At 37.8% G+C, this 17,051-nt stretch overlaps 1 protein-coding gene across 1 annotated transcript in view; it reads left to right on the top strand.

Moving 5' to 3' along the window:
- Window positions 1–17,051, top strand: part of Fbn1 (fibrillin 1) — a 223,642-nt gene that overhangs the window by 95,040 nt on the left and 111,551 nt on the right. The window contains exons 7-8 of the mRNA XM_027925732.3: window positions 7,805–8,002; window positions 11,487–11,612. Of these exons, the coding sequence (XP_027781533.2) occupies window positions 7,805–8,002; window positions 11,487–11,612 (324 nt within the window). The remainder of the gene's footprint in view (window positions 1–7,804; window positions 8,003–11,486; window positions 11,613–17,051) is intronic.

Here is a 17,051-nt window from a genome sequence, read left to right as displayed (position 1 = left end):
GGCCTGGAATGTTTTGTATAATCCAGTCTCTGCCTAATCCTCCAACGAGGAGGCGTCCCCTTCTTTGCTGTGGTCGCAGTGGCCTTCTTTCATTACTGGAGAAGCCAGGCTGTCTCCCAGCTCAGAGCCACTGTTCTTGCTATCTCCCATACCTGGAAAGCACCTGCGCACATTTTACACAGCTGACTTGTTCTCATCTTAGGCCTTGGTTTAAATGTTACCTCCTCAAGAAGTCTTCCCTAATCACCTTTACCAAGCGAGGAGTCTCCAATCACTCTCTATCATAGCAGCATACTTATTTCATGTGTAGACTACATCACAATCTCAAATCTAAATTATTCTTATTGTATTTACCTATTTATTGGCTACTTCCCATACCAGATCATAAACTTTGTATGGGCAAGGACTTCATGCTATGCTACTCACTAATACAGCACAGTAGCTCCATAAATATTTGTTGAGTGAATAAAGAAGCCCTTGATTCTAGTTTACAGTTGTAAAGTTTACTTCTTGAACCTAAGCATTGAAGTAAAAATATTTAATTTTATGTTGTAGGATTTTGTGTGTGTGTGTGTGTGTGTGTTGAAGTACACATAATATGAAATTGACAACTTTGACCATTTTTAGGTATGTAGTCCAGTGTCATTCAGTAAATTCACATTTTTGGACAACTATCCCCACTATCTATTTCCAGAACTTTGAAAAATCTTTCTAAACTGAAACTCTTTGTCCATTAACTCTCCTTTCCTCCTTGTCCCCCAACCTCTAGCAGCCTCTATTCTACTGATGTCTTTAAGAATTTGACAACTCTGGGTACCTCACAATAGTGGAATCTACAGTAGGGTATTTTTAATAAATTTATTTTTATTGCCCTTTTACTAACATAGGCCTTTATTCAGTACTCGATGTTGCTACTGATCTGTTACTGAAAATCTCATTTGTAATAATACTCTAATGATAAAAACATTAAGATCCACTGAAATTTTTGTTCATCTTTTGTCAAACTTATAATTGGAAAATAAATAATCTCATAAGGCACCTTTAAGATACGCAGGTTGATCTGGAAATATTTATATTTAATGTCATTGATTATAGAGCCCTGTACTGTTATGTTCTTACTTTTGCTTTAAGATTGTAGAGAATATTCTTTGCTTGGTGACTTTGAAGAAATTGTAACAGAGCAACTAAATCAAATTGTTCTCTGACACTGTTATTTTTTTTCTTGCTGCTGCTCAGTAGTTGCTGCTCTGTGGTGAAAATAGAATTTGATGTAACGTGGCACTTCGTACAAGCCATTTTAAAAGTGAATAAATCAGAGCCAACTGGTTCTTTGAAGTAGGATATGCAGACCATTAAAAATGAAGAAATCCTCTATGATTTTATTATCTTGATGGTAATATGTCAACCAAACCAGGATTTGACTTCTACCCATTTCCCATCCATTTTTTCTAGTAAACGTATTTCAGTGATAACTTTGGGGGGAAATGCAAGTCAAAAATGACATGAAGGATTTACAATGAAGGAATAAATAATATCAGGTAAATTGTTATTTCAAACTGAGATATTCTCTTAACCTGAACATGATTTCTTACTGTTTTCTTCATCATGGAACAGAATAAAATGTGGTAACAATTTTCTATAGTTGAATTGCTGCCACACATAATTGGGTCCCACAGAACTTCAGCCAGGATTTTGGTGAATTGCTTAGTCTGCATGTTAGATTAAAAGGTGTACAACAAACCACCTTGTTTCTGCAGTTTTGAATAATATTTATATTTAAGTTTATAGTGATAATACTTTTAATTTATGAACAAATTTAAAATAGAAAGTGCTAACAGAAATATTTTGTGCATATTCTTATGCTTTATTTTTAGTTATTTTAAATTTAGTGACAGTTAAAGCCTGCTTGAGAGACAGTGGCTAAAGTAGAATCATTTTTCATGATGTTACTTAGTAAATTTTTTTCTTTTCTTTTCTTTTTTTTTTTTTTTTTGGTGGTGCTGGGGATTGAACTCAGGGCCTTGTGCATGGGAAGCAAGCACTCTACCAACTGAGCTATACCCCAGCCCCTGACTTAGCAAATTTTGATTATTGTATTCAACCTAACTACGAGCTTCAGCACTGGGAAGGTACTGTACATGGACATTCATGGTAGTGGCACAAGGTCATATATATCAATGCACTTTGAAAAACCAGGAGGAGGGAGACTGGAAATGGATTCCAGTTAATTATTACAACAATGCAATAGTGGGTAATCAGTCTTTTAAAATTTTGCCTTTGTTATTTAGTGTGATGAGTTTTCAGTTAATGTAGTTTATTATAATATAATTAGTAAAGAATATAATAAAGTTTCATAAGAGAGCAACATTGTGGAAATGAATATTATTTTGCTGTGATTAGAATGCCCATCCTAGTGAAGAAATACTGGGTTATGTTGAAGTCAGTGATGCCAGTTTATGGGCTATTTTATGTTTTTAAGGTTTTACTTTCATGTAAGCAGTTAACCATCTTATAGACATCTCCAATTCATTATGGAACATTAGCACTCCTCAGTAAAACAGGGAGAGAGAGAGAGAGAGAGAGAGAGAGAGAGAGAGAGAGAGAGAGAGAATATTTTGAGCCTTTTAGGGGAATCACCCTGGGGAGTTTTTGCAAAATGTGGATGTCTGGGTCCCATGCCACCTGTCCGATTTCATGGGGGAAGTCTAGGAGGGGACAAGGGTGTGGCCCAGGCATCAGTATTTTGTAAAAATTCCCCAGGTGATTCTGTGATGTCCTAAGGTTAATGATGACTGGAGGAAGAAGAAGTAACAGCTGTTATTATGAGGCGGATTATGATAATGGGGCCTCTTGCTTTGATTTCCTTTCGACTAAAAGTTCTCTGAACTCCTTCCTCTGAAAGTTGTATTGAAATCCCACAGACCAACTTACCTGGGAGAAATAGGCCTACTGTGACCCTCTCTGTCATGAATAAATTGATATCTCATTCTTTTATTTGTAATTTTCATGAAAAGAAGGATTTAAAATAATTGGAGCCTAGTGCCCAAAATTATATCCTTGTGCCTTCCCTGCAGTTTGTGGTTTAGTGACTGGGCAGGAGTGACAAGAATTCATTGCACCACAGAATATTCTTTCCCTGTAAATGATGCATTGGCTTCAGGGTGAAGTCTGATTAGAAATGAAAGTGAAATAATGTTGTAAACCACAGCATTCTGAACTGCAGAGCTGAGAGTGAGCTGAGCTCAGAGGCCACAGATGCATGGTCTGAGCCCAAGCCTGGAGGACAGATTGAATAGGACTGAGAGAAGTCCTTGTACTAACCACTCAGAATGGGAACATGTAGCGGCAGAATTTCCCAGGAACCAGCCACACTGCAGTAAGCCAGTTAAAAACAATTAAAATTTCATTTTAATTTTGGAAAGGCTTGGCCTGTTGCCCTAGTTGATGAATGTCTTTTAAGGAAGTGATTGTAGAGCAATTCGCAAATAGAAAGTAGTTCTAATACTATATTTTAGTTGCTTTTCGTTGCATTCGGAATGATGATTTACTTTGAAGCCAACAATGAGTCAGACGTTATACAAGCATTGAATTAGGTACATTCCTTGACCAGTGTTGGGACTATCTGAAAATAAAAGAAAGAAAAAAAAAGAGTATGTGAATTTAGCTTAATATCACATAAGTGCTATGTGAATAATTGTAAATAATTGGATTATTACTAAAGAATTGGTAGGTGGACAGATTTCTTTCTCTGGTTGGAGTATTGAACTAAAAACAGCAAAACTTTGGCAAACTCAATGAAGTACAAGACAAAAAGCATATGCCGCCAAATTGGAATGACATTTGAAAACCATGTTAACACACATTTCCAAGAGATTTTTATCTCCAAATATATTTTATCCACATTATACTTCTCTCCAATCAGAAATTTTTAGTAAAAATATGAGTCTCAAGTATATTTATGTTCACTTGCTAATCTTTATTTTTGTGGGGCGCGGGGTGCTGGGGATTGAACTCAGCAGCACTTGATCACTGAGCCACATACCCAGCCTTATTTCATACTTTATTTAGAGACAGAGTCTCACTGAATTGCTTAGCACCTTGCTTTTGCTGGGGTTGGCTTTGAACTTCCTATTCTGCTTCCTCCACTTCCCCAGCCGCTGGGATTACAGACATGTGCCACTGTGCACTGCCATTAATCTTCACTGTCAAGCCAATTCTTCCTTTTTCTTTACAGACAAAATTACTTTGTAGTGAGAAGTATCTAGCATGGAAGTAGGTGAAGTCCATAAATTTTTCTATTCCATAAACTCAAACTATTTGCCAAATACCCAAATAAACTTAATAAAGATAGGTCCCTGTGAACTATGGAGACACTTGATGTATGTTGTCAATTGACAAGTGCCATACCTGTCCGATGCTTTTTTTATTGAAATAAGAGCAGAAAAATCTTGAAGTTTCTTTCCTCCCCCTTTTATGAAGATCTTCCAACAAGGAATCACATCTGAAGTCATGAACCAGTGTGAGACAGACCAAATTGAATTTTTCTTGGCATTTCATGGGGTGCCTGGATTTTGCCAGTGTCACTCACAGAACACTATGTTGCATCTACCCTGAATTTTTGAAAACCTCATATATAATTCCATAGAGTATTTTGGCAAAATGAGGAGGGAAAACAAATTCAAGAAGTGTTGAAGAACAGATTATAATAAATTTAAGTTCACTTTCCATTATGCTTTTTCAAAATAGATTGAAAATGGCATGCTAACATGAATCTGTTTGATTAAAGCATTTGCACTTGTGTCAGTAAATTAGCAGGAAAGAAATAAATGAAGCTAAATTCTCTTCCTTGTTAGCTAACATAGGAAGTTGTAATTATTTTTTAAATAAAAGATTACACTGCTGTAATCTTTTTAATCTCACATACAAAGTTCGTAGAATCATAAAAAACTTGATGGCTGTTGCATGAACTAGACATTTTTCATTCTAAACAGACTTCATCATCAGTGTACACTGAACATTATGTATAATAATGGAAAATTATAAATAAATTAAATGATACATAGTAAGAAAATTATTGAATAAATTATAACTTGATGGAAAATGAGAACAGTTAAATTGTTTTGCAGTAGTATTTAATTACTTGGGATGTTGTTGTCACTGTTTAGTGCAAGAAAATAAAGATTTAAAATTGTATATTTAGTAAAATCTTTATTTTGTGACTAAAAAATAAAACATGAATTTATATATGATAATATAATCAATGTTATCAGGTGGTTCAGTATGAACAATTACATTTCCTATTTATGTACTACTGTCTTTTCTGTCAGGCAATGGGGCTAGGTAGGGCAAGATGTAGAGATTGGGAGAATGGGTCTAAGTTTGGTCTTTTGGAAAAGTAAGGCTGGTGATATTCATGTAAAATAAACACAGTTTTTTTTTTCCTTTTTACTAGTTTACATATCATTGTGCTAGTGTACCCTTAAATTTTTTCTTTAAACTGAGTTAAAAGTGTCTTTAGGTCTAAGGATATATATAATTCAATGTATACTTGCCTAGCATGTGTGAGGCCCTGGTTTCTATCCCTAGCAGTGAAAAAAGAAAGTATTTTAAAATTCATCATCATGCATACATAACTGTGAAATCACAAGTATGGCACATTTATAGTTCTTATTAATTAAAATTAAAACAAATAAATGACAATAAAATAAAATCCAAAGGGTGTTGCATCCCATCAGTAATGCACACAGCACACTGGTAGACGCTGGCTTAGAGGAGGGGAGATGTGGATATGACTCTAGTTTTACCATCCTGCCTGTTTCCCAGGTGCTATGATAATTAGAGCTTATTTCAGTGTATTTTCCTGGGGTGGAGTTTGGTGCTTGGAATTCCTCTGAAGGATGATCTTGCAGCACGGGCTTTGGGGAGGTGCTATTTCTGCAAAGCCAGTGACCAGAGGTTCACTCCAGACACTACCGTAAAGAAGAGTTGTCCTTAGTAAGTTACATGTCTGAATCCTATGAACTGTTTGACTAAAGAACAAAAGGAAGTAAGGAGGGATGGAAGGAAGGAAAGAAGGAAGGGAAGGAGGAAGGAAGGGAGGGAGGGAGGGGAAAAGAAGAATAACCCAGTGGTTTCATTAGCATGACAAGTGATTTTCATAAAACTGCAGAATTAGTGGTGAATAGCAATTTGGGGATCATTTAGGTCAACCTCAGTCTCATGGTGAACATTCTACAATTTCAAAGATGACATGAGGAAGTGTTGGGAGGTCGAAAGGGCTTATGAGTCCTGCCCTAGCCCTGCCTTCCCTATCTGTCAAGGCCACTGCAGAACAGAAAGAAGTACAAGGGCCCTAGTTCTCTCACATGCTAGATTTCCTCCTCTGTGCTCACTATGCGCCTTAATCTTCCTTGTTTGTTGGTTGCTGAGTTCAGATCTACCTTCTCCCTATAGGGCAAACAAAAAATAAAAAGAGAGGGCTGTGCTTGGAAATCCTCCGGTGCCTTTAGCTTTTTTTTTTTTTTTTTTTCTGTTTGCTTTAAGATGGTCCTTTAGCCTATCGTCCTTACTGTTCATATTAAATACCTGTTGTGTTATATATGAGTACATTTTTCTAAAAAAACTTTTGTTTAGTTGATTATTTTTATTGAAATATGATGGTCTCAATTCAAAAGAAACAACCATTTTTTTGTTCAAGAAATTCTCAGGAAGAAGGTTCCATGACTTGATTCATTGAATGTTTTGAAATTCTTTGCTTTCTTTCACCCAAATAAAAACAGGCTATAAGCTCTTAGAAGGCGGACATTTATTCTCTATCATTTAATTTTTTAACTGGTACACATAAATATAAAAATAGTCCCTAGTAATGTGGTAATGTAAAGTTTTAATACATCTACATATTGTATCATGTGTAAACCAGGTTAAACCTATCTATCTCCTCAAACACTTATCATTTCTTTTTGGTGAAAACTCTAAACATACCTTCTTCTAGTTTTTTATATGTATAGGTAACATTATACCTATCTGTAGTCAACTAACTGTGCAGTAGTACTCCAGAACTTCTTTCTCCCACCCAACTTGGTACTTATTGGTCAGCCTCTCCCCATCCTCTCTCTTCCCTACTCCCCCCGACCACCAGCTTTAGAAACTACCATTCCACTCTTAACTGCCGGGAGATCAGCCTTTTGCATTCAACATATATGAACTAGATCCTGGGGTACTCGCTTCTGTTTCTGGTTTGGTTCACTTAACATGATGATCTCTACTTCCAGGCCCATGATAGGATTTCATCTTTCTTAAAAGTTGAATAGTATTCCATAGTGTGTATGCACCACATATTCTTTATCCATTCATTGGTCAATGGACTCTCAGGTCATTTCCATTTCCTGAGTATTGAGAAGAGTGCTGCAGTGATCATGGAAGGGAAGAGTCTAATCGACAAACTTATTCCAGTTCACTGAAGCATCTGTGTCACGCACAGGGCTGATTCAGTGTATGCACCACACATTTTCTTAGTGAATGAGTGGACAATAATATTAAAATGTTCTATTTCTACAGCAATTCACAATTATAAAGAGTTTTCTACCAGTTCACCTGATCCTCACAATGGCACCTTCAAAGTGGCTAGGAACGGATGCTCAGAAGTAGAAAGGTCAGCCTAGGGCTTCATACGGAATCAGTGATGTACGATTCTCTCCCAGAATCCAATTCTCCATTTGGAGTTGAACAAGACAGGGCCTAGCCGTTTCTCTGTATGATTGTTCCTGCTTTTCTGGACTTTCATGGACTCCTTCTTTATTTTCAGATTACAGAACAGGCCCATGTTTCACTGTGGTCAGCAACCAGATGTGCCAGGGACAGCTCAGCGGGATTGTCTGCACAAAAACCCTCTGCTGTGCCACAGTCGGCCGAGCCTGGGGCCACCCCTGTGAGATGTGTCCTGCCCAACCTCACCCCTGCCGCCGGGGCTTCATTCCAAACATCCGCACAGGAGCGTGTCAAGGTAAACCTGGGCTCATGGAGTTAATAGTGAATGCATCGTACTTGCTGTAGAGATGTTCTCCAGTGGAGTAAGGGAGAATGGAAAAGCAGTGTCAGAGACATAACCCCACAGTTTCACTGACAGCGTGACATCCAGCTAAGGGCTTAGGAACGTAGCCCACGAGAGAGAAGCTGAAGTCTCAGTGGATTTTCTTGCCAGCAGCTTCCCCCTGACCCAGGATGTGTTTCCATGCACCTCTGACCCCAGGGGTGCTGTGATTCTGTTTACAGTGGTGCTGTGAGCTATGTCAATGCTGTGTGGAAGCACAAAGCAAGATAGGTGAACAAGGTAGATTATGTTGTTCTTTTTTTCGCCCCTTCATTTGAAACTGAGTTCTGAGTCTCATGGGTTGTACTTAACTGACCTGAAGAAAATTGTTCCTCTCGACATTTGACATGCTACATTATGCATTTTTTAAAACAAGTCAGAAATAAATTAGGATTGGTTTCACAGTTTTAAATATCCCCAGATGTCGCCTGCTCGCTGCTTCTTCTACCTCCCCTAGAAGCCCTTACTCTGTTTTTGGCTTTTATTCCTGTTCCTCCAGCTGTACAAATTCTTTTATTGTCTGGCTGTCTGGCAGGAAGGAGGAGGAAGTGAACAGAGGCAGTTCTACTAAACTGATGGGCCTGAAAACTCTCAGGCTATCTCTGTTTCCTTAGATGTCTTCAGGGCTTTTTTTAAAGCCAGTTGCAATAGTTTCAGAAAATTCAAGATATGCTTTTCTGAGGTGAACAGATAATAGTTTGGCCTTGTTCTATATGTTAATTCTAAGGGTGAGATGCAATAAAGCAGAACTTGAACTTGGTCGCATGGTTTTGTGGGTCTCTGTTAAATTATACTTCGATAAATTCCACATTTGATATGGCTAGCCCTGCACCCTGACTTTCAAATACAACAGACAAATCCTTTGTATGCCTTTGAACATATCCGAAGCAGCCAGAAGTCATTTTGGAGCCCTAAAATTATAAAGGGCTTGATCACTGGATTTTATAAAATTAAGAGTAAGTGCCATGTTTGATTCCTTCTTATTTTCCCCATTCTTAGAAAGGCCCAAAGTTTTGAAGAATTTGTTGGTTTTAGTGTTCTGAAGCTAGCCATGAACTTGTTGAACTTGTTGACAGTGACTAGAAAGGCAGGCCTTGAGTGCCCAGCTGCCTGTCATCGAGTCATGGTCCAAGGCTAGGGTGTTGAGAAGTGGGGACAGAGAGGGACAGAGAGGGACAGGGAGTGGGAAGAACTTGCCTCCTCTTTGAATTGATGTTCATTCCATATAATCTGGATTTTTCTCCAATTTGCTTCCTGTTCCTTTCTGACTGCTATTCAACATCTAAGGAATTTTTTTAAAGGCTTTTTTTTAAAACAAGAAAATTTGTGAAAACCCATGGAGTCAAAATAACTGTTAGGTTGCCACTTGGAGAATAGAGTCCTTCATTTTATTTGTTATTGTTTTGTTGTTGTTGTTGTTGTTTATTTATTTGCCTTTTTGTTTTTTGGACCATCATGGGATATCTTCTTGCTATTTTCCCAGCCCTTGGGCCAGATGTGAGGAGTTGTTGGCAAATAGGTTCATAGAGGAGCCTATTCTGTTGTCAGTCTTGAAACATACAGCCAGGGGAGAGTTACCCTCATAGACATTTCCTGTTGGCCAAATATCTTGATCAGCAAGACATTCTAGATATGCCTGTATGTAAAAATCTTGATTTCATATAGCCTTTTAGTAAACATTTAACATATCAAGGGAATGGAAAATTCCAATCTAAGTTGAAACTGAAATTGGCTATAAAATAAAATTCAATTGTATTTCAATATAGTGATTCATTTGTCAGGACATTTAAAACAACAAGTGATATTTTTATATCAAAATAAAGAGCTCTTACTCCTTTCACTATGTGGTGACTTTTCTTGAGGAAGGCCTTACAAACAGCAGTGGCTTCCTTACTCTATGCAGTAAAGAACGAAACTAAAGTCACTGGTCTTCCAGGTTTCAAGAAAAACAGAGTACAGGAGGAAACAACTGTTTCAATGAGGGCTCTTTTTAAAAAAAAATTCTAATTTGTTATATATAACAGCATAATGCATTACAATTCACATTATATATGTAGAACACAATTTTTATATCTCTGGCTGTACACAGAGTAGAGTCACACCCATTCATGTCTTCCCACATGGACTTACTGAGGGGTCTTTTTCTGTGATGTGAAGGGATGCAGAGATGGAGCGAGTGTGTGTGTACTTCTGCAGTCTTCATAGATGAATGCAGTGAGCCTGAGATGATCAATGTTGTTTTGGGAAGTTTAGTATTTGGGGTTACACAGAGGAGCACAGGTTAGTCCTTAGGTGCTGGGGAAGGAGCATTAAACAAAGTGGACAAAGTTTCTGCTCTTTGGAAGCTTATGTTGAAGAGTTTTCAAAACAAAACAAACATATGAATTAGGTCACTTGGTGTTGAGGGTCAGGGGGCCAGAGGTTGTGATCTGACTGCTCGAGGAAAAGCTCACTTCTCCAGTGGCATTGAAGCAGAGACTGAAGGATGGAACAGGATGAGCTACACAGCCCTTCAGGGAAAAATATTCCAGGCAGAGGGGCCACCAATACAGGACCCTAAGACAGGAGCACCCTGGATGTATTTGAGGAAGACTGTGTGATGGGAGGGGAATGAGGGAGAGGGGGAGGTGAGACCAGAGAGCAGAAAGGTTATGGAGGACTTTCTAGGACTCAATGTGGACTTGAGTTTTGAGCTGGGAAGGGCATGATCTGACTTATCTTTTAAAAACTTCCTCCTGGCAGGTACTCTGCCAGCAGGAGAAGGCTTCAGCTGGGACAGCATGTTCACTGGGAAACATCTCTCACTGCTTGCCCTGATTTTTTGAATTTTTACCATACAAGACAGTTCTTCAGAATGTCAAGACGACATTTCTCACTTCATTTATACAAAAAAAAAAAAAAAAAACATTAGCTATCCTTGTAGCCTAAGAGATCTGAAATCAATTGTTTTAACTAAATCATCAGTACAATTCTTGAAAATAGATTCACTGTAAAAATAGATTGCATTTTGATTTCAAGGATTTCTTCAATAACTAGTTATTGCTTCCACTTTGGAGACTAAAGCAAGGCAGTGCGTTAAAAAAGAATCATTGTACCCTCATACTTTGTTGCAATAAGACCCACAAAAGCTAATACAAATATTATCCTCTGTATGAGGAAAGATGAAAGGTGGGAAAATAAAGAGTACTTCTTACAGAACATTACTGACCAACTATATTAATAACAAATTTTATTTCACATAACGTAATTGTGAGAAATAGCTTCTCCCATCATAGTCCAAATATGGTATTGGACAACTTGATATAAATACAGTAATATAATTGTGGACAAACTGTCACATTTTCTTCTGCAATAAATTTTATATGAATCTTTCTCTCTCTCTTCTAAAATCTGACAGATGTGGATGAATGCCAGGCCATCCCTGGGCTCTGTCAAGGAGGAAATTGCATTAATACTGTTGGGTCTTTTGAGTGCAAATGCCCCGCTGGACACAAATTTAATGAAGTGTCACAAAAATGTGAAGGTAAGAAATCTCATGCTTTGCAGCCAAGGGAGGTGGGGGAGGGCAGACAGAACTCATCAGCAACAAGCTTGTTTGCGAATTTCTCCTAAATCCTTCAGTCTTTGTCATCCCCATGAAAGTGTAAATATAATATTCCTACCAGGAATAATATGCCTTTGTGCCATTGAACCAGAAACACCCTGCAGCTTTTTCCAGTTTTGTAGACCCAAAATAAGAGGTCCATCTGAATCAAATTAAATATTAAAACATGAAATATTTTTGAACCAATATTTGGTTTAAAATGTTCAAGACACATGTTTTTGCATAGTTCTAGAGACATGAATTTAAATTTGATCATTAGATAGCACTAAAAATGATATATCTTCTGATGTTTTTCACGTTAAAAATGTGTGTTTCATTTGGGGGATGTGGGGGAGACCTGTTAACTCTTACATTTAAGCTTCTAGTACAAGTTTAGAATTTTCTGGGGTATGACATATGCCTATCAAATGGAAACCTTTCTAATGTTAGTCAAAAAAAAGAACATGGAGTACATTTTTATATATGCATTTAGTTTATTGATTAGGCTTCTAAAAATGTGAATTATAGAGGATGTGTTCATATTTGCTACAACTGTTATTTGCATAAAGAGGCCTGGCTTCCAAGTGTGGTCATCATTTCTTTGTGAGAAGGAAGCATCAGAAAAATAAGTAGGTGGCATTGAATTCTCTTTTCTTTGATGACCTCGTGTAACTTACATACAGCAATGTCCGATAGCCATGGAACAGTACCCTCACAGCTACATCACTCATTGAGCTCAGAAGAGAACATTTTTTCCTTTGCTCTCAACTCATTCTTCCTAGAGTGCTCTGAGATTTATTTAGGTGCATGCATTTTTATTGAAAACAGTTGCTGTGGTATTCATTCCTAGACTCTAGCAATGAGGAATGGTTCATTCATAGCTCAATGTCTGAATCTGAAATCCTTAACCTCTTTTTTTGGTTGCCCAATATATAATATCAGCAAAAGACAGCTTTAAATTTAAGGTGCAATTCATAAATTACATGTCAGATATTAAATATCAACTTGGCCTGAGTGGAATATTCTAACTCTGACAGAATTACATGTATAGGTTGGAGTTGTTTTTATGTTGTTAATCATAGAATTTATAATTACTGTTGCATTCTTGAATATGTTATGCATAGTTATTTGAGGTAGCTGTGAAAAATCCTTTAATTCCCTCTGAAATAAGCCTTCTTAAAAACATTTTTTAAGTTTCACAGAACAGTATAATTGACTCTCTATGGCTGAATGTACTTTAGAAGTTTTATTGTATATTTGAGTTTGAAGCTGAGTGTTGATACTGAAAGGGGCAAAGAACTCTCTTAGTTCCACCCTTTGACATTATAAATTAAGGGACTGTGTCTGTGGTACATTAAGTGTTCTGCAAAGTGCTAAAATTGGCCTTTTTTGACTCACACTCTGTTGTTTTCTTGAGCCATTTTGTATAGTCTTCTTTCCTAGATGAAAGCTATTATATCTACTTTACCAACTATATTTATTATCTAATATTTGGAACTCTGTAAAATATTATGGTATAGGTTTTCAGGTATTGCCATACATATCTTTTGTGAAGTTTATCCAATGAACTAGTAAGGTTTCTCACATGCAGAGCCCATCTCAACAGTGGATTGTGTCTCAAATTTTTAAGAATTATCAATTTAACATATTTAGCTCCAAGATATACAGTCAACTTCAAGAGTTGGGGCAGTATAGACCATGTTTTCTGGAATAATGGTAGCTTCCAGGCTCAAATAGAATTGACTTTTTGACTCTTGATTTTTACTCAGACCACGTAGTTAACAGGAATGGTCCACGGATGTAGACTAGACAGAAGGCACAGATTTAATTCTCACACTGAAAGAAAAATGATTCAAATCCTTTTATGCTAAGAAACTAATTATGGTGGTAAATCAAATGGACCAAAAATTCAGCCTGAAAATTACTTAATCCTTTTACACACACACACACACACACACACACACACAATTTTTCCAGCTTCATATTAGAATCAGTAGCAAAATAAAAACAGAATACTTTTGGCTAGACATTTTTTTTCCTTGCCATCTACTGTTACATTAAATTTGATTGATTTTTTTCCCCTTCTTTTTTATTTTCCTATGCAAAATTGATATTAGATTAGAATATCCTGTTAGTACTGCATGTACTCTGGCCTGGAAGATATTTAAGCTCTGTTGACCTGTCTTGCTCTGGTAGGAAAGTCATCAGAAAGTCCTCTGAGAACTCTTGGCGAGCTGAATCCACTCCTTCAATTCCCTTACTACTTTCCAGTTATGGCACCTCACTAGTTGGCATAGGCTAGCCTCTAGATAATCAATACAGAGAACCCAGGAAATCTGGCTCACAACCACTGAAAGGATAAGAGATCCTCTTTGTGTCCCAGGAAGCTGATCAGGCATAACAGTGGCATTCTGTGCCTTGTGTTTTACTCAGCTTCCCATTACTGTGACAAAATACCTGAGGTAATCAACATCAAAGGAGGAAAAATTAATTTTGTGTCATGGTTGCAGAGGTGTTAGTCCATAGTCTGTTGACTCCATTGCCTAGGAATATATGTTATGGCAGGAGCACCTGGTAGATGAGGCCTGTTTAACTCATGGCAGCAGAGGAATAGAGAAGGGGTGAGGTCTCAATAACCCTTTTAAGGGCACACTCCCAGTTACCTGTCTTCCCTCCACTAGGCCCAACATCCTAAAGGTTCGACCACCTCCTGCGCTGGTCCTCAAGGGACGGAGCCCTTACCACATGGATCTGTGGAGAACATTCTGAGATCCAAATTATAGTAATTCAATCAAATTGGTCTTAGCAGTTCCACAAGATCCTAATCATCATGCCTCACATGCAAAGTCTATCTTTGAGTTACTTTTTATGAGATCTTTCTTTTCCATAAATCTCCTTTCTTTCCTATACAATGTCCTTTTCCCCAAATTTAAATAAAATGTTGCAGACCAAGATTTATGTAAATATGCACAGTTTAGGTACATTTAAAATGTAAATTAATAAGCTGAACTGATTAAATAATTATTAAAGCTTCATACATTTAAGAAGAAAAAGATTGAGATTTATAGCTGTGATTTGAGAAAATGGGAAATTAAGTTCATGCCCATCTTTTTTGTTGATTTTTCCAATGACTGTAGGGTGCATGTACTGAAAGAACACATGAGCCTTTTCCTTTTGGAAATCAAGTCCATATTTGCATAGGTTACTGTGGGAGGAAATTAAGAAATAAAAAGTGTAATTAAAGGATTAAGTTTTACTTCTGGAAGAAGTCCCTTGGATTCCTAATTAACCACTAATATTTTGGGATTTAGATTATCGTCAGCCCAGCCTCTAACAATTAGAATAGCACTGCATGATGCAAACGACTTTTTAAAAATGCGGGTCTTAAGTCCATGCACTCCCTAATATGTGAGCCAAAAACCTCAGGATTTACCCTTTCTAAAATAATGGCTCTTATTCTCTCAGGCACCAAGAATAATTCCTGGGACTGTTTAACCCATTGCTCCAGGTAGGCTGCATCATCTGAGCTGGTTGTAGGTCCCTGATTCTTACTGCTCCAGGTAACTAATTCTCCATACAATTAGTTGGATAAAATCTCTGCAGTATGGGCAAAGAACCCTGAGAATAAAGAAGAGCTGGCCCTCATCCTGGTCAAATCACTAGTCCTCTTCAAATTTTAGACATATCAATTTCCATCTCTGAGTTACTTCACTTGTCAGATGAGGAGGTTGAACAAGAAGATATATGGAGGTTCTGTTCAGTTTCACATCCAGAACCCACCTTTACACTTAATATTATTTCTAAGTTGTGATCAGTTAACTGATGCCGCATGAGTAAGAAACCATGAAAACTGAATACGCGGTTGGGGCTCTAGAATAGCACAGCTGATGCTCTTCTCGACGAGGCTTGAGGAGTCAGCTTGTTTCCTTTTGAGTCACACCTTTTACACTGGGTTGAGTTTGTATAATAAAACAAAGTTAATTTCACAGACTCAGTGCCTTCACAATCTTTAGTGTCACACATGACTTTTAAACAGTTGCCACATTTTCTAGGTTGTTTTTTTTTTTGATCTCACTGCGTCAGTGATTTAGACAGTCAGGATCAGGTAATTGGTTTCCCTTGTCAAGTCCACAGTCTTGGACAGAGCTTCTGGGTGGCTGAGTGTCTGTCTCAGTGATGCCCTTTCTGGAACTGAATCATGCTCCATGCCATCTCTTTTCTTCCCTTCTGGAGTAAAAGAGATAAGAAACCACCAAGGGTAGAACTGAAGGTTCTAGAATTAACATATTATCTAACGGCACATTTTAAGACAACTAGGGAGGGAAAGAACCTGCCACTTGTGCATCTTCTCAGGGTCTTATCAAGAAATCCATGAGGCCATGGCAGCTACCCAGGAACAGCTACTTCCTACCAGCTCTGCCTCTCTCCCACCACAAGGAGACAGGAGCAGGTGCCCAGAGCACAGTAATAGCTCTTCCCAGCCAAGCCCCATTGCTGGCCAGCCTCCCCAGCTGGTTGACTTTTACAACTGGCATTTGATACAGACTGACTTGCAGAAACTCTGCAAAAGTCGCCATTCTCAATTTCTCTCTTACTTGGGATTCGTGAAATTCTATTAAAAGGAGATAAATGCAGAGTGGTAAGCGTGAGGGAATAAATACATCCGTATGAATGAGCATCAGAGTTTGATTCCCCTTCAGATGCTTTGTTTTCCTCTCAGCAGCTCCACCACAGCCTCATAATGAGATCAACTTTTACTTTTCATTTAGAAATAATGGGAGAAGAGGTGGTTCAGGAAAGTAGAAAGACAAAAGGTGCCTGAAGAAAGAAGTATGTCATTGAGGAGGGAACATTCGGGAAGTTCCAAGTCATTTAAGCCGCTTTGAACATCATAATCTGCTCTAGTCCCACTTTTATCTGAGAATTAAGAAGCTGTGCACTCGAACATGTTCCTGACCTGCTGGCCTCTAAAGGCATGTACCCAAGGAGACTCCCCTGACCCCCGCCAGCCCTGGTCAAGTGGAGACTTGAGTTTAGCAGCAATTTTTAAATGATGAACTCCTTTGCTTTTATTTCAAATTTTACCCATGTCAGTTTTCTGAAGGTCTCTGTGGAATGCCCAGGCACCAGAGGTGTAGGACTAAGGTCCTGTTGTCACACCTGAATTGTGGGGATTGGATGACTTGATATCCAATCAGCATTTAGACAATGCCTGGCACTCTGCACTTGTGAACTCTCATTATTATTATTGCTTTTATTATGATCTTCATTAAAGGGTACAAATCTAACCTAACCAGCAGGTAGAAGATGTTTCCACCATCTAGCCAAATTCTGTTTTTTAAATGTCTTTTTTTTTAAAATATATGCAGTCTCTTTACC

Source organism: Marmota flaviventris, chromosome 2 (genome assembly GCF_047511675.1).
Source record: "Marmota flaviventris isolate mMarFla1 chromosome 2, mMarFla1.hap1, whole genome shotgun sequence".
NCBI lineage: Eukaryota > Metazoa > Chordata > Mammalia > Rodentia > Sciuridae > Marmota > Marmota flaviventris.
Note: the sequence above shows the minus strand (reverse complement) of the source record. Positions and strands in the feature narration are given on the sequence as shown.